Genomic DNA, 25,637 nt, shown 5'->3' on the forward strand with positions numbered 1-25,637 from the left:
ATGAAGCCAAGCAATCCCTCTTGGATCTGGTGCCCATCTAAATTAGGAAATCAATTGCACGGTCTGTGGGCTCCACATTGCAGACGAGAGCCCTAGTCACTGTCCTCTATGTGTTTTAGTTTTACTATAGTCCAAGCAAGCATTCCTGGAAAGTTTCTCACATGGGCCCAGCATAAGCCCACGATTGCGGCCCAATCTCTCTTTAACGGACCACAATTGAGGCCCAAGAGGGGTATGCAATTGCAATCGAACCATTTTCTGATGGAGAAACATGTGTCTAGATGCTTATGGGAGTGGTAACTGGTAAGTGAAAGATTCATTGACCCAAGCTGCGCCATGATACTAAATAAAAAGCAACGTATAACTCTATAAATAACAATGTAAACGATTCTATATATACAAGCAAAATAACTCTAAATTGAATCTCTCCTACACACTCTCAATGGAGGCAACTGATCTCATGGAACTGGATCTGTGTGGAACCTCCTTCTCCACGGAGTATGAGATTATAGTCTTCACAACTTGGCGAAACCTCCTCCGATATGTCGGGAGCTTCGATACACTTCTAACCATGCCAATCATCCTGTCAAACATCCTTATATCAGAAATACATTTCTTATGTAAGCTTCAATGTACAGTTCAAGCAAGGATTCAGTGGTACAACTGAGCAAAAGAATTCTCAAATGCCATAAAATAAAAAAGGTTCATATATATATACCTTCTACTGATACCCTGGATTTGTGCAGCTCTAAGAGGATCTTGAGGTAATAAACTTCCATTGTCCCAACCCTCCATGCGCCGTGTGTTGCTGCCAAAGAGAATCACTTTCTCCAAGAATCTTACCTCGTCGTCTCCCAATTTTATTGCCCGAATCTGTTCCTTTAGGACCATTACCGGATTAAAAAACCAGTCCAGCAGTTTGTCTTTCGGTCTGTTGAAGTAAGTTACTTCAACAGCATCAAGTAGCAGCAAACCATTAGAAGAAACTTTGATGGAGTAGAGGAGTGTCTGAAAGAGTGAATAACAAGGTAACCCAACTCCTACAATCGCTGAATCGTTGCCATCTTTCGCTTTTAACCATTCATAGAGGTCAGCAGGTGTTATTACACTGGTGTCCAATAGTTCCTTGCCCCTCATCTCACAGGTGCTCATCATACTTTCCCATATCTGTTAATTGAACATGATAAACCACTTGTTCATTTTCAAACAGAACAAAATAGTGCTCAGTAATCATAAGAAATTTAAAAACATGAATCTGTCGTCGAAACTGTGAGAAACAAAAACGTTTGATCTATGAAGGCAAAGTATACCAGAAGTTGTCCCAACTAGTCTCAACAGCTACAGGCGAAAGTCAAAAAGGATTGATACAAATCTAGTTGATTCAACATAATTCTGCAGAGTTTCATTCTTAAATAATAGCATCATAAGGTTAGCACATACCTGCACCATTTTCACTTCTTGTATTGCCTCTCTAACTGATCTCGAGTGAGCTAAGCTTGGCATGAGCATTGCAGGTGCTTCAGCAGAAGCAGAACCGGTTCTGCTTCCAGCACTATGTTTTCCTTCAACTGAAAACTCAGATGATCCAGAGACCTTTTTCTTTCGATAGCGAGGCCTGGCTGTGGACAACATAAATCTCAACTGTTAAAAATTAAGTACTCCACATGACACTAATTTATAGAATTGTCATCTAAAAGGACTAAAGCTAGGAAGAATTTTCAATTAGGCAACAGAAATAATTACCTAGGAAGGACAGTCCCCTCTCTTAAATAGAGCCAGTCATTTGTATATTCATCAAATTCTGCAACCATTGTAATAACATATGCAAAGCCTCTCCGGAAAGATCTCTCCTGCATCCATAAAAATGCTATAAGATGAGCTTGGTCATGACAAGGGGCTGCCTTAGAACATTGTGAAGGTATGAGCTGACCTGATAGACTATAACTGATCCATACAATCCGATGAAGACGCTGGAGAATATAGCCACTATGATGCTCCCAACAACAACAATTGGCCATAAGAGAATTGTCAAACCAGCAATTGGGATGCAAGCCGTCTCAAGGAATGGACCTTCTCGGCTAAGCAGATCATGTATCAGGCGAAACCAACCCTTGAATAGCATATATGGACTCTTAACCACAGCAATTGCAGTATAAAGAGGAACATCCACAATTAGTCCCATTATTCCAATCATGATGCAACCAGGCACATGAACTAACCTACAAAACAGTTGAGTTCCTAGTAAATTGCTTGCCTTGTAGTATGAGAAACTCAAAGTCATTCTCTAGCGAAATTCTCTTACCCATTATTGCCCTGCCTATGCTGGCAACCTAAAAGTGACTCAAATAAAATAACTATGGTTGACATTACCAGCAGAAGCACCATTATACCTGAGAGGTTGGAGCTCATTAGAAGCAGGGGACTCACGTAGCTCCTTTAAGTATTGAGGGTATGAACTATAACATATATCTGCAAAGTCCCTCACTACAGTGCAACTTCCTTTAACTGTCTCCCATGTTCCATCCTAGATGTTCATAATAGTTAGTCAACATAAGCCAAAAGTTCAATTATGCATCAAAAAGAGGGGCTATTAGTGAGCCAAAATTTACCACAATACAGTGGATGAATCTCTTTGATTCATCATCATGTCTAAAGGCCTCAAAAGCAGAAACCCAAGGAGTGAAGAATCCATAACCAACTCCCACAAGAACGCTCCCAGCAATGCTTAAACCCAACCAAATTCCAAATAAAGCAGGCAAGGCAAGAAGGATTGCAACTTTAAGTGGTTCATCAAATCCATTAGTCCTGCAATTGCCATATCACTTCTATATCAGGTCAATCGACCTGAAATCTGAATGGAGTATAACATCCACATACAAATAATAGTCTCTTTTTGAAGCCAGATGAAACAGTTGTAGCAAAAACGTAAAAGGTAATTGTAAAGGTAGTTACTTTACAAGGGTGTAGACTGTCCAATAGACATGAGCAGGAAACAACCCAAGAATGATTCCAACATTCCCTATTATCAGTATCAGCCCGGCAATGGGACCTACAGTCACAGCTGCAATGGACATCCATGAATTCAAACAATCAGAATCTCTAAAATCCATAATCAAAATCACAAGCACAGTTCATGAAAACATCGAATGCTCCAAAACACATCATCAATCATGTCAAAAAAGTCAAACGGAGAGGAAGGAGAAGAAAAAACCAACCTTTAAGGCCACCCAGAAAGAGAGCAGAGCAGAAGGCGAACACCACATAGAGGAGATTCAAACAGTCTTGCAGATTGTTTGAATTGCCCATAAGAGAGATTATCATAGAAATAGAAAATCACTATAAACATAGACCGATTTATATGAACCAAGCAAGAAGAAGAGAGAAATTCACAACATGTGTGCAAATAATATGACAAAAGAAAAGGGGGAACAGCACCCGAGACACCAACCAAAAATCAATCACCCCGAGATGCTTGGAGCCAAATATAGGAAACCAGAAAGAGAGAGAGAGAGAGAGAGAGCGAGGCAGTTGTTGCAGTTTTGTTTGTTTGCTTTCAGGGCATAAAGTAAGCAGTCAATACGTCATTCCACGCCACCATTAATGGAGGAAGCACGCACTTTGCCATGCTTTGTCAGTGAAAGTGGATTTACTTTAATCGATTTGTATTATCAACTTCAATGCCCTCAATCACAAACCTAACTCTGTTTTTTCTTGGTATTTTATTTTCGTCTGGTAGAGGCGTGGCCCCAAAGTCTCAATCCATAATGAGTTTTCTTGTACTTTCTCTTCCGTCAAACTGATTGTTTCATATTTTCTCTTTAATCCACGTGTTAAACAACTAATTCATTCATACACCCATAATGGGCCGTTCACAAGCCCAGTTGGCAGATACTGGGCCGACGATTATGTTGATATCACTACAGGAATCTGGTCCTGGCTAATAGTGTCAACAAAAGGCGGCGTCGTTTTTGTTTGATTTGATGTCGGAATGTGAAGGGAATCGATCTGTATTCTCTGTGGATTTTGAATTTTGATTCGGCGTTGAAGTGGAGTGTGGATCACGCAGGGGTAAGGAGTGTACGTAATGATTTACCGATTGAGTTATCAGCAGAGGATGTCAGGATACGTGTCTGTATTTGTATTTGATTAACAACGGTCAATTTCATTCATCATCATCTCCATTGCTTCTCTGATTTTCAAAATCATAATTTTTTTTTTTGGCTCGTCTTGGTTTCTCCGACGACTTACTTAAAATAAATAAAAAAACATCCAACTTTCAATTAACCCAATGGAAGGCGTTTACCGTTGGTACCCCTTGAATTCCTATACTTATCAAGCTATCAACTAGAGGGTAACTTAGGTACTTAATTTCCACTTTCACGAAGTCGTGATTTCGAGATGGAGGATAAAAATACGTACCTTAGAATGGACAATACTTAAATGCAACAAATCACATCCACAAGCGATAATGTGACACTTGATAGGTATCAATACGTGCTTGCTTGCATGTATGTCAGGAATGGTTTGGCACATCCATAAGTCTACGGTCATCGTGGGAGAGGTGTCTCACTTCTATTTTATTATCTTATCCTATTTACTACGTGTGTTTCCCATGTATTTAGTTCGTATGCAACTGTTAATTCATGTGTAAGTAATGTGTAACTCCTTCCTAAGTAGTAGGAATAGGAGAATAGTGTGTTTCCCTTATTTAAGAGTCCTCCAGTTGTATTTTGTTTTTATGTTGAATACATAAAACAAACACAATCAATCAGACAGACAAAAAACTCACGTAATAGGTAGGATAAGATAATAAAATAGAAGTGGGACACCTCTCCCATGATGACCGTAGACTTATGGATGTGTCAAACCACTCATGGCATAAGTGCAAGCAAGCAAGTATTCTCTCTTATCAAACAGCCATCACGGTTCGTAAGACTAGAAATTGTTTGCAGTCGATTCAACTCAACAGGGGTGATAGTAACAGGTATCAAGTTAATACAACCTTTACTCTCTTTTTTGAATACAGGAGAAGAGGATTAGGGAGGCTCGAACTTGAGACTTCTATGAAATACCACACATAAATGTCATATGAGCTACTCATGGTTATCTAACTGACCATGAGGCCCTCAATCACAAAAAATTAGGCCCTTAGTCCACTAACTCTAACATAACCCACTAACTAACACTCATAAGTTGTCAAACCCAAACTAATACTCATATAAGTGGTCAAGCCCACATGCCAAGCCCAAACGCTCAAATCCCCTCAATTTCTCAATCTCTCAATCTCTCAACCCATCTCTGTCCCTCTTCTAATAGTTAACAGAGACATAGTCCTAAGCTCGATACCTAACGCCTCGATTCGAGTCTTCGTAAATCGATTACATAAAGAATAAAAAAAATCTAAGGACAGCCTTCGCATCACTTTTGTGCCTGAGTGATTTCAATTCCCGTGTCCAGCATTGTCTAAAACCTTTACTTATTTTTGGGTTCCTAGGGCCAGCAGCACATGCACGGTTACAATGGGCCTAGCAATGGACACATGCTTCACGTAATATGACTATGAGACTCTGAGGTCCGGCCCAGTAATCCACATGACACGCGTACGCCACGTGCCATGTACTTGCGTCTATTTTCAAAATTCAAATTGTTATTGGGAGAGAACGGGACTTAGGAGGCTGTAAAGCCTAGTATTTTGAGTAATTGGAAGGATTAAGCCCCTAACTGAACCAAACGGCCTAATTTCTCGAACTCTTAAACGGTCATATTAGTCTAAATTATAAAACCCAAACTAATTAAAAATAAAAATAAAATCTCAAGTGGCATCGACAGCAAGAGACTCTGGTCATCCTTCTCTCTTCACAGGGACACCAGTGATGGATCGAGAAGTGAAGAAGGAAGTCGAAGTGGAAGAGACTAGAACGACGTCTACCGGAGAAGATCACATGACTCTGACGCAGTTGTTTGACTCGCCGGCCACTAATCTCAGGCCCAGGCACTCGGTGTGTATATTTTTGTCTTTTACTCTTTATATGCGCACCGTCTGCATAGTTTATGTTTGGCTGCTGGAAAATGAAGAGAGAACGAGATTCTGAATTTCATGCTTTCTGCATAAACTGAGCTGGAAACAGATTATTATTTGATTGTCTTTTGGTCTTCTTCATCATTGTTGGCAGGGTAAAAGGAAGAGTGCACCGCAGATAATAGAAAAGCGTCTTACAGACAAGAAATTGCGTTCGGAATCAAAGATTAGGCAAGTAAGGGCTCCACTTCATGTTGATTTTTTGCTAAAAAATCTTCATATCTTGAGTAATTGGTTAGAATCATTTATGTAATGTGTTGTTGCCTTGTTGGAGATATGATATCATAATTGTGTTATTAATATCCCAAAAGCTGTGATCATTGAATAATTAAAGACGACAGAGCGGTTTCTATTGCCTGGTAATCATTGGTCCAAAGTTCCAAGATTCATGGTTCTTGGTTTAAATTCTTTTCCTTTTAACCATCCCCAACCCCTTTAAAATATCTAGTTTCCATTGCCTGGTAATCACGCTCTATACCTATGCCCTTGTTAATAGTGTATGATCTTTCTTTGTTCTGAGGAAATTACCAGTCTAATGAGTATGCTCCTCATTCTTAGTGTCATTTGATAGTATTTTTTGTAAATTCTTCAGCAGGCGCCACTAGCTCAAGGATCGAAGCATCTAAGGTCAGTGTCAGTGAGCTCCAAAATGTCTTTTCTGTATATATGTAATTTTCTTCTTGGGAGTTCCTTATGATGATACTGTCCTCGATGAAGCTCTAAGCCAAACAGGGTGACAAAAGATGGATCATCCATTCCGTCTGAAGATAAATCACCTTCTATGATTCGAGCAGAAGAGGTTCAGTCAAATTTAGATCCAATGTACCCTAGCTTTGTTAAACCATTAGCTCGATCGCATGTTACTATTGGCTTTTGGATGGTAAGTCACTAAAAGCCAGAATTTTGTTATGTTGATAACATTATTGGGACCTATCACCTATGGGTAAAATACTTGTAATATGCAATTGTGTATCTTGAAATGAAGGGGCTTCCTGTGCCATTCTGTAAGAAACACATGCCATCTGAGGATATTACTGTCACTCTAGAAGACGAATGTGGGAAAAGATATACGCAGAAGTACATTGCTTACAAGAATGGACTAAGTGCTGGTTGGAGACAGTTTTCTATTGAGCACAACTTGGTTGAAGGAGATGTTGCACTCTTCCAATTAGTTGAACCAACCAAATTTAAGGTGAAGATTTCAATTGCAAATATGTTTAAATTTGCTACTCTTCCAGCTGTTTTGGTTTAAATTTATTTGTGAGGGATGTTTAAATGGCAAAATATTGACAACGAAACGTGCATATTTTTCTTGTTTTTGTCATCCATAGATTGTCCTTGTAAATTAGTTTTATGCAGTGTTATTTTCATAAATATTAGCCAATTTGAAGTCTTCATGTTTGCAGCTCATTCTGGATAACTAAGTACTACTCTTAGATTGTTCTGTACATTGTGACTGAGCAAGTCGTGTGTTGTCAAAAGAAGAATTATGTTATAGCACTTATTAAGTTTTAGCATCGTATAAATTGATCAACTTTTGCAGGTTTACCTCATCAAAGCAAATGAATTAGCCGAAGTTGATGGAGCTTTAGGTCTCCTCATGCTGGATCCTCATACAAAACAGATGGATACAGGCAAGTCAAATTATGTCTTTGATTAATGCTAATGACTTAAGATAATGATTCTATCTCATCGTGTTCATCCCTCGATTTTCTGTTTGCATTTTTCTTGCGAAATTAGAAGGATATAATGCAGTAATGGGTGCAAACACATGTACAAGTACAAAGAGGAAACTTCCTTCATTGTCTGACTCTCTTCAGCTTGCTGTGGTCCAGAAGAATAATAAGAAATCTGGCCATCAAAGATCAGTTTCTCCACCTAGGCAACTGGATGACCATTCTGAAAATGATAGTGAAGAGCTTGGTTCAGAAGTACTGGAAGGTTTCAAATTATCCAGCCCAATTCCGTTTGAAGACATCACAAGCTTTGACAATTTCAGTGTTCTGGTAGATGGATTTTCTTTAGATTCTGAACTACCAGACGATACACGGAATAAGTACTATCATCTCTGTTGCAGTCAGCATGCGTTTCTTCATGATAATCTCATGAAGGACTTGAATTTTAAGCTGATAGTTGGAATTATTTCTGAAACTGTTAACATTGCAGATGCCCTCAAAGCCTGCAAGCTTAACACCTCTCGAGAGGAATTTTCCATTTGGGAGAAAACTTTGAGAGCTTTCCAACTTTTGGGTCTGGATGTTGGATTCTTACTTAATCGGCTAGCCCAGATTGTAAGCCAAGCATTTGATTCAGAAGGTGCTATGGAAACAAGAAGATACATAGAAGCAAAAACTGAACGAGCTCTCACAATCGACGAGATAAGAAATCTAGAAGCAAAGCTTGTTGAATTGAAGGATGCCTGTGAAAGGTTTGATGCTGATATTGAGAATTTGTAGTCAACAGCTGAACACTATGAGCTTAAGTTCCAAGAAGTGGTTCTTTCTACCTTAATTATTGATGCCAGATCAATGAAGGGGACAAATATCAGAATCATGTTGGATTCTTCTATGTAAGTGATTTTAATGTGTTGAATGTAACATCTAGCTACTCTCCTTGACCAGGTTTGGACAAAAAGGACTCTTTTTACAGGTAGAAAAAGATAAAATGCAATACAGATCCAAGTCAAAGAGAAATTGCATGAATAGATCCAAGTCAAAAGACATGCTCCAAGACAGATCTGTCAATCAGTTCTCAGCACGACCCAGAAGAAGTTACGCAACTGCAAATAACTTGTACAGAAGAAACAGCCAAAACACCATAAGAAAATTGGGACAAGAAAACTCCAAAAAGGAGAGATGAATCAGAGTTTGAACTTTAAACCAACCCACTAATTAAACACAAATTCAAGCCCTCAAACTAATGCAAACCTCCCCTAAAATGGTAGAAGAAAATCACTCCCCAAGTCCCATCTTCCTCCTCAAAAAATTCCTCTCTACAAACTCACTCTATATCCCAACCTCCCAATCTCTGCAATTTGAACTCGTAGACTCGCTTAACATTTCCTGCAACAAAAACCAAAAAAACCCAGATCAGTCTAACCCGCAAATAACCAAAACTTAAAACAATATTGTTAATTGAATGGACGTAACTAAAAAGAAAAAGAAGTTTCTTCACTAACCTGTGAAGTAGTCTTGCTCATCTCTTCATGGACAAAACCTGCAGGCCTTCTACTCTCACACACTTCACTACTCTTTTCAGCTTTCTTGGATGAGCCAATATGATTTCTTTTCAGACCCAGAAGTCCCTTCCACCTGGTGGAACTCTTAGGAGGTTTAAGTGAAGATGGCATAATATCATCATCACCATCATCCCCTGCTAGCAGCTCTTCTCTAAGAGTGGTCTTGTTGTTGTCTTTAAATGGCAGCAACCTACCCTTAAAGAAAAGCTCATCAGCACCACTCATCATGGAATAGTTGTTTGTGACTGAGAATTCAAAGTCTGTGGACACTGGTCCTTGATCTCTTGAGAATGAGCTTCTACTACTCTCTTGCTTGACAATATGTTGTTGGTGTTGTGAGTCAGCAAAATCATTGGAGAAGGAGATTCTTGGGCTCATAGGAGCACAGTATTGAGCTTTGTGATCTGAATTGTTATACATGTCTAAGCATGCCATGAAAAAATGAAAATCAAAGGAGCAAACTTGAAGGATACCCACAGTAATAAATACAGTCAAGGGACCCTTCCACTCTGTTCCAATCCACCCTGTTGTGTTTGTATTTATAGCTAAGCGGGGGTGAAGGAGTAGTACTAGTTATAGACATGCATGGTATCCACATGATGTGATGTTTTGTCATGACATGCATCACATTTAACTAAATGATAAAGATTCCAACAATTGTTATCTCAATTATCTAAGTTGCTAGGTTAGATGCACATGATCCAAATGAATTCGCGGGCTTCACATGATACACATAAAATCATGTATGTGCAACTCACGAGTTTGGATAACTAAGATACCGACCGTTGGAATCCCTATCATAACTAGACATTGAATAAATAATAATAAATTAATATTAACATATAGTCAAATTCTAAGATTACAGTACTATCATCAGAACTTTTACTGGGTTTCCTTGGATATATATATGTTGATGAAGTTACCAAGAACCTCTCTTTCTCTTCAATCCATATAAGAAGTGAATATAATAAACTAGTAATAACACTTTTCTTGTACAGAATTGTTGAAAACTTCAATGAAGTTTCTGTGAAGGTACCTTACTACCATTCAATATTTTTAATGTAGATAATAATAAGACAAAGCAACGGCTATAAATCAACCTGGGTTTCTTTAATTCTATCAACTGAATCAGTACTCCTTCTTTTCAGTATTTGTTGCTAGACTTCATTACATTTTTTCACAAATTAGTGCATAGCCAGAAAAAATCAGTGCATGTGTGTAAGAATGGGGTCAAACATATATGACCATCATTTATGGGGGGAGGACAGTGAATAAATGTTGAAATAAATTGATGGATATAAATATAATAGGTGTCATGTAGCCAGATTAGGGAAAGTGGCAACAGTTGCCATCGCTGGCATAGAAAAAGCAATATCAGTCTTATTTAGATGGGTAAAATGCAGTGTTTTAAAGTACCATCATTATAATTAAGTCTTAACCACTAAAACAACATGATTTTCGCTATTCTTATCTTTTACATATATATTTTATGTCTGTGTCGCTCGGTCAATTGAATCGATTATATCACATATCAATAACATGATCTGTATAATTCCGATATCGATTTTTAAAAGAGTACTAAAATGAGTTGAATGATAATGGCATGCACTGTGAGTTTGTGACAGAGGGTAGAGAGAGTCAGAGAGAGGGTGGTGGTATATATGCATTGGACCAGTTGACTGACCTTTGACTTTGAAAGTACAATTAGCAGTGAATGAGCTGGCGATGCTGATGGAACGAAGGGACCACGTGATCCCGTTTAAGCTTCTACTTAAACAAAAAATACATGTGGATTACTCCTTAAGCAATCTTAACAATGAACCCATATCAACATCAATCCTACAAGACTAACATAATTTTTGTGGCTTTAACACATGGATGATGTCATAGGAGGTATGTGTTCTTTTATGATTTTATACTTTTATTGAAGTAATTGTGGGTGTTTGAATTGATTCAATCACTTACGCGATAGCCTAATTGTTAAATCTCTCTGAGGTCAAATTGTATTGACTCTGGAGATTGTGAGTTCTGTTGCAGATTACCATAATTATCTCCTAATTAGTTGTAATTAGATTGATAGAGATCGTCCATAATTAGTTGTAATTGATAGAGGTGATCCCTGTAATTATGTGATTGATTCACCGTGCTTAATTCCTAGTCTTGTACAAAGGGCTATTAAAGAGGCCATGTATCCTTGAGTTTATTATTATTGAATAAAAAATCATCTTTAGTGACCTTCAATTCTTCATGGTATCGGAGCAAGTTCCGATCACCGGAATCCTTCTACAAATACCCGACTCTCTATAATTTCATCATACCAAACCATGGCTACCAACCCAATTGAACCCACCACCAAATCATCTTCTCCCATTATCCATGTCCAATCTGAAAACTCTGGCTTCAATGCCGGCATAACTCTCACGGAAACCAATTACGATGTCTGGTCCCAAATCCTTGAAATGCATATAGCTGGTCGTGAAAAATTGGATTATATTCTCGGTGACACTCCCGAACCTGAAGCAAAGGATCCTTCCTATTCCAAGTGGTATGCTGAAAATCAAAAAGTTAAAAGTTGGTTACTCACTTCCATGGTGCCCGAGATTATGAAGCGATATATTCGCCTCCGTACGGCTCACGAAATTTGGAGTGCTCTTGCCAAAGCATTCTATGATGGTTCAGATGAAACACAAATCTTTGCTCTCAATCAACGTTTTTTTTTCTCTCCGTCAATCGGGTCGTCCTCTTCCTACATATTATGGTGAACTAGTTGAAATTTTCCAGGAACTTGATCACCGTGACAAAGTGAAAATGAATGATCCTGATGATATTGTTGCGTACAAGAGATCTGTTGAGAAATTGCGGATTCATATCTTCTTGAATGGGCTTGATGCTGAATTCGAACAGGTGCGAGGAGAGATTCTTCGTATGGATCCAAGTTTGGATCTTGAACACACATATGCATATGTTCGACGTGAAGCTAATCGCCGAACTCTTCTGACTGGTGATCTGACTACACCTGATTCTGTGGCTATGTTAGCCCGCCGTCCTACATCATCTACCCGTCGATCTGCTTCCACGCCAACCTCTCGGAGTTTTGAGATTGGTAATAAATCTTCTGGATCATCGGGACCACCGAGAACCTGTACTCATTGTGGTGGCACGGGACATACCAAGGCACGATGTTATGACTTGATTGGCTACCCCGAATGGTGGGATCCGGCCAAGGCTCCAACTAAGCGCAACACAAAGCCTGCGCATACTGCTTCCGCTGCTGCTGTCATAGCTGAATCATCTACACCAGATGTTGTTGCATTACATGTTTCAACTTCCCCAGGTAAGTCTCTCGACAATCCTGCTACTAGTGGGTCTTGTACTTGGATTATTGATTCTGGATCAACTGATCATATGTCCTTTGATATCAATTCTATCTCTAATTTGAAATCCCCTGATACACATGTCGTGTCTACTGCCAATGGTAACTCAGCTTCAGTTATTGGTGAAGGTTCTCTCTCTCTACCGAACAATCTCAATTTAGATTCCATTCTTGTGGTCCCTTCACTAAACTTTAATTCGTTATCTGTCTCTCAAATAACTACTACCTTGAATTGTGTGGTAATTTTTTGGCCTGATTTTTGTGTCTTCAAGGACATCAAGACGCGGAGGACAATTGGGTGTGGTACTAGGCGAGGGAAGCTTTATTATCTTGATCTTGCACCAACTGGCTCAAGTGCTTTAGCTCAGTCTTTCTCAGTCACTAATCAGACGTCTGCTTCATCTTCCGAACTTTGGTTGTGGCACAAGCGTTTCGGACATGCTTCATTTGGTTACTTAAAGCATTTATTTCCAAAGTTGTTTTCAGATATTTCTCCATCGTTGTTAAAATGTGAAGTTTGTGCATTGGCAAAGAGCCACCGTGCTTCTTTTCCGCTGAGTTTGAATAAAAGTTCTTTGCCATTTATGATCATACATTCTGATGTTTGGGGCCCTGCCAAAATTCCAACCCTGAATGGTGCAAGATGGTTTGTTTCTTTTATTGATGACCATAGCCGCATGACTTGGGTATGTTTAATGAAAACAAAGCAAGATGTTTGCTCTCTCTTTAAACAGTTTCACTTGATGGTTGCCACTCAATATCAGACGTCAATTCAAGTTCTTCGTACTGATAATGGTGGGGAATTTATCAATCATGAGCTAAAGCAATTCTTGAATCTCCATGGTATTGTTCATCAAACCACTTGCCCGTATTCCCCTCAACAGAATGGCATTGCGGAAAGAAAAAATCGACATCTCCTTGAAATGGTTCATGCCACTTTGTTTGAAGCCAATATGCCTCCTACTTATTGGGGCGAATCACTTACCGCTGCATCCTACTTGATAAACCGTATTCCATCTCGTACTTTAAATTTCCAAACACCCCTTGAAACCTTGAACCGTAGTTTGTCCTCACCATCCACACCAAACTTGTCTCCCAGAGTCTTTGGGTGTACTGCTTTTGTGCACATACCACATACGGCACGCCATAAACTTCAACCACGTGCCATCAAATGTGTCTTTGTAGGCTATGGTCTTCATCAAAAAGGGTACCGCTGTTATCATCCACCAACTCAGAAATTATATGTTACCATGGATGTGGAATTCCATGAACACCAGATGTATTTTACGGCTGGCTCTACTACAAGTCAGGGGGAGAAAAATATTGACTTGCAGTTTCTTCAATATCCAATTGAAATCATAGGTACTGAACCTGGACCTACTGTAACTACTGAACCCGAGCCTGTACTTGCTGAACTCGAACCTGCACCTGCTGGACCCGAATCTGCACCTACTGATATACCTACTCATGATCTGAATTTACAGTCCTCTAGCCGAACAATTGATATATCAAATGGGTCAATAGCACTTGAGCTTCCAACGTGTGATCAACATAATATGGCTGCTCCTATAGTACCACAACAACAATTGTCTCCACTTGATAGTTCTGTCCCTCATCATGAGTCATCATCGGTGACCGAATCTCAGGTAATTCATGAACCTCCACTTAGAACACTTCCTAATCGCACCACAAGAGGCATTCCTAAAGTCCACTATGATCCCGTTCTTAAATCTACATCCAAGTACCCAGTCAACAATCATGTATCCTACCATAGATTATCAAAGGCATGTGCATTATTTGTGAATCAATTATCTACTATACATGTACCTAATAGTGTGCAGGAGGCCTTGAAAGACTCCAGGTGGAAAGAAGCAATGAACGAAGAGATGAAATCTCTTCAAAAAAATGCAACATGGGAGGTGGTTGATTTACCCGCTGGAAAAAAACCTGTTGGATGTAGATGGGTTTTCACAATTAAATACAAAGCTGATGGTGAAATTGAGAGGTTTAAAGCTCGACTGGTGGCTAAGGGATATAGTCAAACGTATGGGATCGATTATGCAGAAACTTTTGCACCAGTGGCCAAGATCAATACGGTACGAATACTCTTATCATTAGCTGTGAATCTTGATTGGCCACTACATCAATTTGATGTAAAGAATGCTTTCCTACATGGAAATCTCCAAGAGGAAGTCTATATGGAGTTGCCTCCAGGATGTAATTTATTGGTGGAAGGTAGCAAACAAGTATGCAGGTTGCGAAAATCACTATATGGGTTAAAGCAATCGCCAAGGGCTTGGTTTGGTAGATTTACAAGTTCGATGAAGGCATTTGATTATCGACAGTGCAATTCTGACCACACTCTCTTTATAAAACATAATAGAGGCAAGATCACTGTGCTCATTATATATGTCGATGATATAATTGTAACAGGGAATGATGCTGCTGAAAGAAAGGCTTTGCAGACTTATCTTGCTCGCCAATTTGAAATGAAGGATCTTGGACCTTTAAAGTATTTTTTGGGAATTGAGGTGCTAAGATCTAGACGAGGTATTTTCTTGTCACAAAGAAAATATACCTTAGATTTATTAAGTGAAGTTGGCATGTTGGACTGTAGATCGAGTGATACACCTGCAGCTGAAAATGTCAAGTTGGGTACATTCCCAGATCAGGTTCCAGCAGATAAGAACAGATATCAGCGGCTTGTAGGGAGATTGATGTATCTCTCACACACCAGGCCTGATCTAGCATACTCTCTTAGTGTGGTTAGTCAATTCATGCACTCTCCAAGTGAAGAGCATATGAGTGCGGTACTACGGATATTACGGTATTTGAAGTCTTCTCCAGGAAAAGGGATCATGTTCACTAAGGGAGATACATTGTCTATTGAAGGATATGCAGATATCACTGTGAGAGATACTCTATCTGTTGAAGGCTATACTGATGCGGACTGGGCTGGATCAATTGATGATAGACGATCAACAGCGGGATACTTGACATTTGTTGGAGGAAATCTAGTTACATGGCGAAGCAAGAAACAGGGAGTTGTGGCTAGATCTAGTGCAGAAGCAGAATACAGAGGTATGGCCAAGGGTGTGTGTGAACTCTTGTGGATAAAAAATTTACTACAGGAACTCAGGATTTCACCAAGATCACCTATGAAACTATACTGTGATAATAAGGCAGCAAGTAATATAGCTCATAATCCTGTTCAACACGATCGAACAAAACATGTGGAGGTTGACAGACATTTTATTAAGGAGAAACTGGAAGCAAAGATTATCGAAGTTCCATATGTTCGGTCCCAAGATCAACTAGCTGATATTCTTACGAAGGCTGTATCAAGTCAAGCCTTCCATGGAATCGTAGACAAGTTGGGCATGCAAAACATCTATGCACCAACTTGAGGGGGAGTGTTGCAGATTACCATAATTATCTCCTAATTAGTTGTAATTAGATTGATAGAGATCGTCCATAATTAGTTGTAATTGATAGAGGTGATCCCTGTAATTATGTGATTGATTCACCGTGCTTAATTCCTAGTCTTGTACAAAGGGCTATTAAAGAGGCCATGTATCCTTGAGTTTATTATTATTGAATAAAAAATCATCTTTAGTGACCTTCAATTCTTCAAGTTCGATTTTTACTGGAAGCAATACACTTTGTGGCCACGCATTGGGTTTTGACCTAACTTTTCTTGTTGTCAAGTGAGAAATTTCTATGTATGTGAGTTTGACGGCCAGAGTTTAGACTCATATAGAATGTCCAAATGGTAAACTTGTATAGTGTTGTTCTTAGTAACTAAAGAAAAAACTTACATGAGCGTAAGTTTGACGGCTAGAGTTTAGAATCATATGGGGTGTGTGATGAATATATTCATTTTGAATTTGTGATTAATCACATTCACAAGTCATACACTGCTTCAAAGTTATTTGAGGAGAATGAATGAGAACCTAAATAACAACAAAAAAAAAAACAAAATGCTTGGTATGAGTTTAAGAGAGAGCCCTAGCAACCTTCAACACCCATAAGAGGCAGGCTCCACTTTGTTGTATGTATGTATGTATGTATGTATGATGTTTAAATGGTAGTGATAGTGGATGATGGGCGATAGACATGCAGGAAATGCCAAAGCAAAATTGAGTATGCATGATAGGCATTAATTTGGTCTATTGTTCAGTACTGTTTTGGTTGTTTTAATGCATACCAGTACGTGCACAAGCAGCTAGAGATACCAAGTATCTTATAGAAAAACAAATATCCAGTTGGCAAGGTCAAAAGACTCCCAATAAGTGTGCCACTAATTGGAGTTTACTAAGTAATCTTTTTTTATAATATGAATGTTTAGGTTAGAAGATAAATATGGGATCTATAATTCTTCATATGGGTCATACCTAATCTTTCCTGCAGGAATGGCATCTTAAATATATATATAACTAAGTGAAGTCTGCCAACATGTGCGAGGGAAGAAGGAAAAAGGGAAGAATAATTGGAAGACTTGAATTTTAACTTGAACCTAAGGGACATGGGCTGTCACTCACATGCTGAAAACTCATTGAATTCATTAGGCAAATGGGGTTGCGACACATTTCCTCTGAACAAGAAACCAGTCAAACCCGAAGATTGAATCAGAATTCTTATTCTTTTCTCTTTTCTTTTAAAGAGAGAAACTTTTGGGTTTTGGACGGTGTGGTGATGTACTGGAGTCAGTAGAGGAAGAGGTTTTGGGCTTTAGTGTAGGTTTACTCACTGTCCCCCCTTTGGTCTCCTATCTCATCGACACAAGCTTTGGACTCTTTTATATTTTATGATATACCAACAAATTTCCTTTTTATTAATGTCCATTGTTGATATGACACCGTTAGTTGCGTCTACAAATCATTAGAAGTGGCTCAAAGCCCATCTTTAGTGGGCTGGAATCTAACTTGGGCCGAGTAACCCCATAATTTGGGCTTCAAACAAACCCTCTTTGGGCCAGTCGTGGCAAGGCGGTCCTAAGTCTTAACAATCACAAGTTGGGCCCTTCAAGCCCATGTAACAAACAACAAAAATTACACAGAAACAACATGCGAATACGAACTGAACTGATTTAACATGGAGCAGTCTAGACTCTGCAGATATATGTTATAGTTCATACCCTCAAGGCCTCAATACTTACAAAGGATGTTGCTAGTTTAGCATTTTCTGGAGTTACCGTCCAGACAGGAGTTTAGTTGTCCGGACTCTCGGGCACCATTTTAAAATTGTCTTGGTTGAGAAAATAAACATAAACGAAGTGAAACTAAGTAACAACCAAAGCTCTAAGACAACTTCTTCATGGTTTCTTGTCATCGTGTTAGAAAATTCATCAATGTAAATCAGACCATCACCATCTCTGTCCGCACCTTTGATCGAGGGATTTGATTGGTTTTAGTGAAGAGTTCTTTGATAGGCCATGGACTTTGAGAAAAGCTCAAATGTTCTTTTGACATGATGAAGTGAAGAGCTACTATATACTGCAATATATAGCTGTATAGACTACTTAACATCTATATATATACAAATTACTGAAATCGAATGCGAGCTGCTTGTCGAAGCTTTGTTTGTTTACTGTACTAATGGGCTTAAATTCTGGGTTTCAAATCAAGCAAAACCCATGGCCCAAATGAGAGCCTTTTTACAAAAATTCAACAAATAAACTCATGAGGAAGTGGAGATGGGGAAGGAATGAAACCAAGAACCAACCATCATATTCATATATACCTGGTAATGGGCTTTACTCTCTTTCAATCTTTACTGCTTGGTGTCAATACCAGTCACCTCTCTAGCTCTGTTTCCTTGTTTTATCCAATCAGTTCTGAACAGAACCATCACCATTGCAATGGCACAAACAATCTGTGCAGCAAGCAAGCCCAAGAACAGGCCCAATAGGCCCATATCCATACCAAAGCCCATTAAGATTGCAAGAGGTAATCCAATACCATAAAACGAACCCAAGTTTATGTTGGCAGCAAGACTTGGTCTAGCGCTACCCCTCAACGCTCCACAACCGGTGGTCTGCGGGCAGTTCCCGATCTCACACAGACCCACAACCGGCATAGCCATCGCCGTCAAAGACAGTATCGATTTGTCGTTGGTAAAAACCTGCCCCCACGTATTTTTCATCGTTGTAATGAACGACACGGCGAAGAAGCTCGTGAAAATGGCGCATAAGAGTGCAACTATGTATGAGGTTTTGGCTTTGCTTGGCTGTCTGGCTCCTAGCTCGTTACCTACACGTGTTGATACGGCTTGGCCGAGCGCAGATGGGAAAATGTAGACTAGCGAGGTTGCTTGAATTAAGATTCCCATTGTAGCGACCGCATCCGAGGCGTTTGTTAAAAGTCCCGAGAGAACTATCATCAGCTCATACCACCACCACTCTAGGCACACAGAGATACAACTGGGTATAGCTAGACCGAGAATTGGTTTCCACTCGTCGAAGCATTGGAGAGACCATCCCTGCCATGATTTTCTACAAGTCCCTGAGAAGCATAAATAGAGAAGAAGTAAAACCAGAAGATTGAAGTTTGTCAATGCAGCTGCCATGGCAATGCCTTTAATTCCCAGCCTGAGATGATCAACAAGGATGTAGTTGATGGGGCCGTGAAGGGAGAGTGCAAAAGCGGCACTTAACATGAGAGGGAGGGTTATGTTTTGGGTTCTTAGGTAAATCTTAAGAGGGTTGATGAAGGATTGGAAAAGTAGATCTGGAAGAGAGAATGCAAGATAGGTAGATGCAATAGATGAGACAATTGAATCTTGTCCACAATAGAGAAGGATGGGTTCAAAGTTTAACCACAAAAGAGTAATGGGAATGCAGGATAAGATGAGAATTGTGATTGTTCTTTGAAGGGTTTGGCCCATTAAAGGCCATTGTTTGGCTCCACAAGCTTGAGATGAAATAGCTTCCATGCCCATAGACAGGCCAGAGAGGACAGAGTAGCCAGTGATGTTGGCTATTCCAATTGAAAGAGACCCTCCTGCTAAAGCCTCTTTCCCTAATTTCCCCATAAACACCATTGATATTGCTGATTTACCATAGATGAGAAGGCCAGTGATGATCATAGGGAAGGCTATTTTGTAGAGCTGTTTAATCTCTTCCACCACCTGGGAGGTTAGCATAAATTGAAAGAGAGAATCAGATACTAATTTGACGATGACCCATCAACCCCATGAATCAAAGGTCAAAAGAATGGTTAACGAACCTGTGAGAGTGTAGGCCGCCACTCTTGATTTTGGCTGCACAGATAATCTTCATCATGTGACAGTACATCCTTGGCACTCTCTTGAGGTGAGGATTTTATATACCCAGCACTGAATAACAAGGGAGTAGAAACTGCAATTGCATGATCATTCATTTCAACCCACAATATATAGGTATTGATATCTTTCTCAAAAGATTGAGATTTGTTAGCAGAACATTCTTTATCTTCTTTGCATACACACATGCACACACCGCTTTAATTTTCTTTGCATATATAATATTCAGCTTAAGTAACCCGGTGAAGTCTCTCTCTCTCTCTCTCTCTTCTAGAATATCTACTTTTTTCCCCTCTCAAATCTCAATGGGTTTGGTTAGTTAGGGTTTGGTGGTGAGGAATGGACGAGTGTGGGGAGTAGGATAAGGAGAGGTGGTCATGCGGGTGGTTCGTCGTTTTCTATAAAGTGGGATTCGTCTGAACTCTCAGTCTGTACACACAACAGAAGAAAGACCTTGCCTTGTGAATACTGACTCCTGTTGCTGGCAGACCCCACCAAAAATGCCAGAATAGAAAGCTGTCAATACGTCATCTTAAGATTTTATTACCTCCCCAATACAACTAACCAACCTGTTGCTTTTCATGGCAGCCTTTTACTAAAGATTAATGAATTGGGTCTCTTTCATCTGTGTCAGTGCTGATATGCACGTGTGTGCTCCTCATAGCCACGTGCCCCATTCAAGACATGCATGGCTCTGTAATATAGTTCTGGTATTAAAACTGTCAAAAGTACTTTACACAAAGATACGCACTGTAAGAATCCCGTACGTGTCGAAGTACAAAAGCAGATATGGTCTTCTCTGATTGATGGGTAAGAGAGAATTCTTAGCACAACTTCGGCGGAATAACTCATGCGTTTCATAACTTCATTATATGGCACATAAAATATAAGAAAGTACATTTACTGTTACATTAAAGAGTGGGAGTGGATGAAAAACAACAGCATTTGAATTTGTTTTATTTGTGTGCAGTTGATAGTAACCCCCCCACAAGTGTCAAACTGTCAATGCGAAAGAAACAATCATTTGAAATTTGAATACCAGTATCTAAAATGACTTTGCAAATTTCACTTGTGAAAAGCATTCCTTAAGCAAAAAGTTGAATGCCAACTGGTTTTACAGCGAATTTATCCAGCAATGGTTTGAATCCTCCCACACGCTAAATTAACCAACATTAAAATTAATACATGTTCATCCCAAAAAAAAAAAAACCTGATGTAGGATACAGACCCTCTAAATTATACAACAAACACATAACGTCAAAATGAATACACAAACAATGATGGAAGTCTACCCTGTCTCCTTTCTTCCCTTCCACGAGACACATGGCATGGACTTGCTCTACTTGTCCATGTAAAGAACGAATAAAAACTTTCAATTAGTGGTATAAAACCTTTTGAAGGTATATTGCCCAAAATGAGCAGACACAGACGGTGAGACTTCACGTGAAGCTAGTAGCAAGAGTTGTCAGCTACCCAGAATGAGCAAACACAAGGCAATGAGACTTCACGTGAAACTAGTAGCAAGAGTTGTCAATTACTCTCAATAATTTGACTCCAGATCATCCAAAGCTTCCATCTTTGGTATCCACTTGTCTGTTGATTCATGTATACTACATTTAAAAGTAGTTGATACTTGATAGGGATAAGGGATGCCTTTCTTTGTTTTATCCAAGTTCACACACATTGTTCAAGATCGATTTGGTGGAAATATCTCTCCGCTAACCTATTAAGAAAAGCTTGGAAGGTATTACTGTATGGGAAAATGTCAAATTCTGTTAGCTAATTAGCAGATGAAGCATGGGCATATATACCTGAAAGATGGGCAGTCACAGATAGGGCTCACTTTCGTACCATACCAAGAAAATAAAAAAAGAGTCACATAACACCTCCACACAGAGAGAGAGGGAGCCATATAACACCTGAATCCTGAAATGGCCGTTCTCAACCAAACTTATAAATAGTTAAAAGTATTTTCGGGACTCAGCAGAGGAGTAACAGAAGGAATTCCCGTTAATATATGAAGTGCGAGTGAAACTTCATATAGCTGAAATTACACAGCCATTCACAACTTCTGATAATCATTCCTCTGCTTGAGCAGAGTCAAGCTGCAAACTATATCAAGCTACAACCAGAGATCTTTGTCAATGCCATTAAAAGTTAAAACACGAAGCTCAAAGGTAAGTTATGAGGAAATAACATATAATCATTAGCAGCAAATGCCAAAACGCAACTGGGAAGACAATCTCTTTCCACAGGCATTTCAGGTTCATATAAATTGCTCTAGATTTTCCAATTCAAATCTAGTTTGAAGTTCTAGGTACCACAATCTTTCAATATTTGTCAAACATACACTGAAGCATGGAGATTCCAAAAGGTGGTCATTCTGCAATGATTAACACAACCATCCCATTGGAAATTTTATAAAAATATAAAAGGCATTGTATTCAGTAAGTCAGATTATCGTTTGCCTGCAAGCTTTACATAAAGGTGAAAAAATTGCCAATCACAGGCATAAGCATAATCCAGTTAGATTGCTACCTTATTGTTTCCATACAAGTCTAAAAATTTAAAGAGGTACTACAACGGATCTCAATAACTGATAGAGTTATTTCCAAGACAGTAGTGGAGTCAAATTAAGGGTTCCCCTCAATTTACACAGGTTGTATACGTTTTCTGATCACCTCACATGTTGATCTAGTTTTTCTTCCTTCCTACAAAATTTGAAGGAATGCCCCAGCTAACTAAAATTAAATCATTTTGGCTATCAAATCAATCATTTTAAAAAAGGTAAAAAAAAATCTGTGCACAAGGCTTCCGCAATGGCCAGGGTTGGGGACATGCAAGATGTACGCAGACTTTACCCCACATAATATGTGGAAGCTGAATTGAATCTGTAACCGCTATGTTGTACTCCTGCAACTCTATCATTGGGTCCACAAGTTCGTATGTTGTCAAACCAATCATTTGATTCACAAAAAGAAAAACTTAAGGAGAAAAGGCCCATAACTAAAATAATGAAATAAATGCCAATATATGTTGTTACAGCTACTCACGTTTGTATCATAATCATGTGAAAGTAGTACAATCGGTGGAAAAATGTCCAGTAGATGAAGTCCTCGATGATGTGTCCATTGGCATGGTAGAAGAGAAGCATATCTACAATATTTCATAGATCTGCAACATCATCCAAGAAGAAAAGTGAGGTAAAAAATGAGTGACTGAAAGAGAAAATAAGAGTAAACCAAACTACAAAAGAGGAGTTGGACAAGAAAAGCAGCTCCAATCAGATAATGTTGTCATATTTTGGGGCTTTATCTGCTCAAGTAAAAAAGATGAACTCCTTGTCAATGAGTGCAAGCGTGATAGTTTGGCCATTTTGAACTCTTAAGTAAAATACTTCCATGCAACCTTCCTATGTCTAACCATAACTTAGGCGAACATGTAGCCAGGTGGTAGAGTTGCAGGGATGTAACTTAGAGGTCGCATGTTCACTTTTGGAAATAGTCTATCCACATATTATGTGAGGGTAAGGTCTGTGTACATCCGCTTGTCCAGCCTTGTGCATGGGAATTTTTTTTATACCATAACTTAGGAGAACAACAAGTTAGCAACAAACTCACATTTATAGGCATCTCAGCAATAACAACGCTGCTGCTTTCTTCAACACTTTTCAGAATTACAACTTCACCCCCAACAACCATATTGATTACAATCCCATCTGCAAGCATAAGTTTAAATGGAGCTATTATGTCAATGTAAATACTCAATTGTGCGACCAAAATCGCATCAATGGACAAGAGAAATAACCTGCTGCCAAACTCGTTGTCATGCGCCTCATATATATTTCCTGCGAGCAAGCATAATAGAATGAAAATTGCAGGATAGCACGAAAGTTAAGCAGTTATAATAACGAAATGCGCATGCAAGCAGACACCGGAAAACAGTCACAACTCACAACATTTAAAATGTCTTCAGTGAAGCTTAAACCAAGAAAAGAGAACTGTTAAACCACAACCAAATCACAATTGAAAATTTACTGCATAAGAGCGCTGCATGCAATCAGAAAGGTATTAAGCCTGTGAACAATGAACATATGGGAGCAGTACCTTCTTTGTTGGCAACTCATAGTTAATCAGAACATGTGAAGATACAGGAGACTCGCCGGATGCAAGAAGTGGCAGGCAGGCATCTGTTACGACTATCATATGAGATTTCTGCTCATCTTTTTCAACTTTACCATCATCACCGGACTGAGTGATGACCTTTTGGTTCCACATCACCGTCGCTTGTTGAAATTTTTCCAAAATAAGGGCTCGTTCTGCTTCAGATTGGTCACTGTACTGGCATAAGTAATGATAAGCAATCTATATTAGCGGGCATTTTCAGAAAAGAAAACGCAAAAAATCTAACATTACCAATGCTTCAAACTGTAGGTACAGATGTACACTAGAATTATTCAATCAAAATTGTAAAATGGAAAAGCCCAGAAAAATAGAAAGTCAGTTGGAGGTTATCATTGGATGAGCCTGAAACTAAGATTTGACTTCTAAATATGCTCAGCCCTAAGACTGACAATACTTTTAATTTCAGTGTCAGGTAAAATCAGTTCCCGCCAAACAAATAACTAAACAGTTATAAACCACATTCCTAATGTCAGACTTAATATATGATAGATTGACATCGTAAAAGATATGCAAATAGAGGGTCATGGATCAAAGTCATAGAATACCAAGGAAGACATGGGTCCATGTAGACCCAAATAAGCTATGACATGAGGGAAGGACAACCAAATTTCCAGAGCAAGCAAGAAACCCTAAGGGAAATTTCTCTTCTTTTTGCTTACAGTTGAATGAAGAAGTAGTTTCCTACCGTCCCGCAATGGATGACTTTATGAAGGAATAGAGTCAAGGGATGACCTTTTCACTATATTCCCCGGACTATAGCTAGAGAGGGGAATTGCATCATACAATTAAAGTCACAGTCAACATCCTACACTGCCAAGGGACGTTAATCAAATCAATGTTAATGACCACAGTCATCACCTTCAACAATTTGGCACTGCATACCAATGAAATCTACAATTCGATGAAATGGGCAAGGCATACCAGAGAAGCCAATGAAATGTATGGGAGGTTGGAGACTGCGGAACAGACAGCATCAAGCTCATCGCGCGAGCTACAGCAGACCACCATAGGCAGGCCAGGGCGGTGTCCTGCCACGCCCAACAGCTCTACTAATGTCTCCTGCAAATTCGTGTACGATCTCACACATAATCAGCCGATTTTTCATTCAACATATGAAAAACAAGAAACTAATTGAGATAGGAAAGGATACCATCTTGAATTGGATCCTGTCCACAGCGACATAGAAGTGGCGTGGTTGACTGTATCGAGCCACGGATTAGTGTTCTATTGTCATGATCAGGGAAAAGAAAATCGGTAACTGAGTATGTAAATAAACAGTACCCGAATTGAGAGGGCGATTGCGAGGGGGAAAATGGTGCTTCAATCGCATCGGTCGCCGCCATGGCTTCCAAAATCACTTCGTTTCTTTGATCAGAATAAGAGGTGCTTTTCCATGTTGCTCGGTAGGGGAATAATCCTCCGAGGGTATTTACGTATTTTCCTCATCAATTCTTTTCTAATCCTGTCCAACAATGTACAGAC

The 25,637-nt window shown here is 39.3% G+C and overlaps 4 protein-coding genes and 1 pseudogene across 4 annotated transcripts; 1 reads left to right on the top strand and 4 right to left on the bottom strand.

The window, feature by feature from the left end:
* Positions 1-319: 319 nt before the first annotated feature.
* LOC120014735 (uncharacterized membrane protein At3g27390) lies at positions 320-3,719 on the bottom strand. Its single transcript, XM_038866774.1, has 9 exons — positions 3,216-3,719; positions 2,953-3,061; positions 2,610-2,805; positions 2,391-2,524; positions 1,931-2,219; positions 1,744-1,850; positions 1,441-1,615; positions 719-1,167; positions 320-583 (listed from the first exon to the last, which is right to left on the bottom strand). The coding sequence occupies exons 1-9, from the start codon at positions 3,319-3,321 to the stop codon at positions 430-432; spliced, it is 1,719 nt and encodes a 572-aa protein (XP_038722702.1). The 5' UTR covers positions 3,322-3,719; the 3' UTR covers positions 320-429.
* Positions 3,720-5,764: 2,045 nt separating this feature from the next.
* LOC120014693 lies at positions 5,765-9,055 on the top strand (annotated as a pseudogene).
* On the bottom strand, positions 9,004-9,819 carry LOC120014694. Its single transcript, XM_038866726.1, has 2 exons — positions 9,258-9,819; positions 9,004-9,141 (listed from the first exon to the last, which is right to left on the bottom strand). The coding sequence occupies exons 1-2, from the start codon at positions 9,750-9,752 to the stop codon at positions 9,085-9,087; spliced, it is 552 nt and encodes a 183-aa protein (XP_038722654.1). The 5' UTR covers positions 9,753-9,819; the 3' UTR covers positions 9,004-9,084.
* An 8,423-nt stretch (positions 9,820-18,242) lies between these two features.
* LOC120015540 (protein DETOXIFICATION 49-like) lies at positions 18,243-20,374 on the bottom strand. Its single transcript, XM_038868011.1, has 2 exons — positions 19,917-20,374; positions 18,243-19,818 (listed from the first exon to the last, which is right to left on the bottom strand). The coding sequence occupies exons 1-2, from the start codon at positions 20,157-20,159 to the stop codon at positions 18,463-18,465; spliced, it is 1,599 nt and encodes a 532-aa protein (XP_038723939.1). The 5' UTR covers positions 20,160-20,374; the 3' UTR covers positions 18,243-18,462.
* Positions 20,375-22,919: 2,545 nt separating this feature from the next.
* On the bottom strand, positions 22,920-25,593 carry LOC120014760 (eukaryotic initiation factor 4A-I). The gene is made up of 7 exons (XM_038866811.1): positions 25,437-25,593; positions 25,306-25,354; positions 25,077-25,214; positions 24,078-24,311; positions 23,779-23,818; positions 23,592-23,689; positions 22,920-23,145 (listed from the first exon to the last, which is right to left on the bottom strand). The coding sequence occupies exons 1-7, from the start codon at positions 25,496-25,498 to the stop codon at positions 23,128-23,130; spliced, it is 639 nt and encodes a 212-aa protein (XP_038722739.1). The 5' UTR covers positions 25,499-25,593; the 3' UTR covers positions 22,920-23,127.
* Between the last annotated feature and the right edge of the window lie 44 nt (positions 25,594-25,637).

Source organism: Tripterygium wilfordii, chromosome 14, assembly GCF_013401445.1.
Source record: "Tripterygium wilfordii isolate XIE 37 chromosome 14, ASM1340144v1, whole genome shotgun sequence".
Classification (NCBI taxonomy): Eukaryota; Viridiplantae; Streptophyta; class Magnoliopsida; order Celastrales; family Celastraceae; genus Tripterygium; species Tripterygium wilfordii.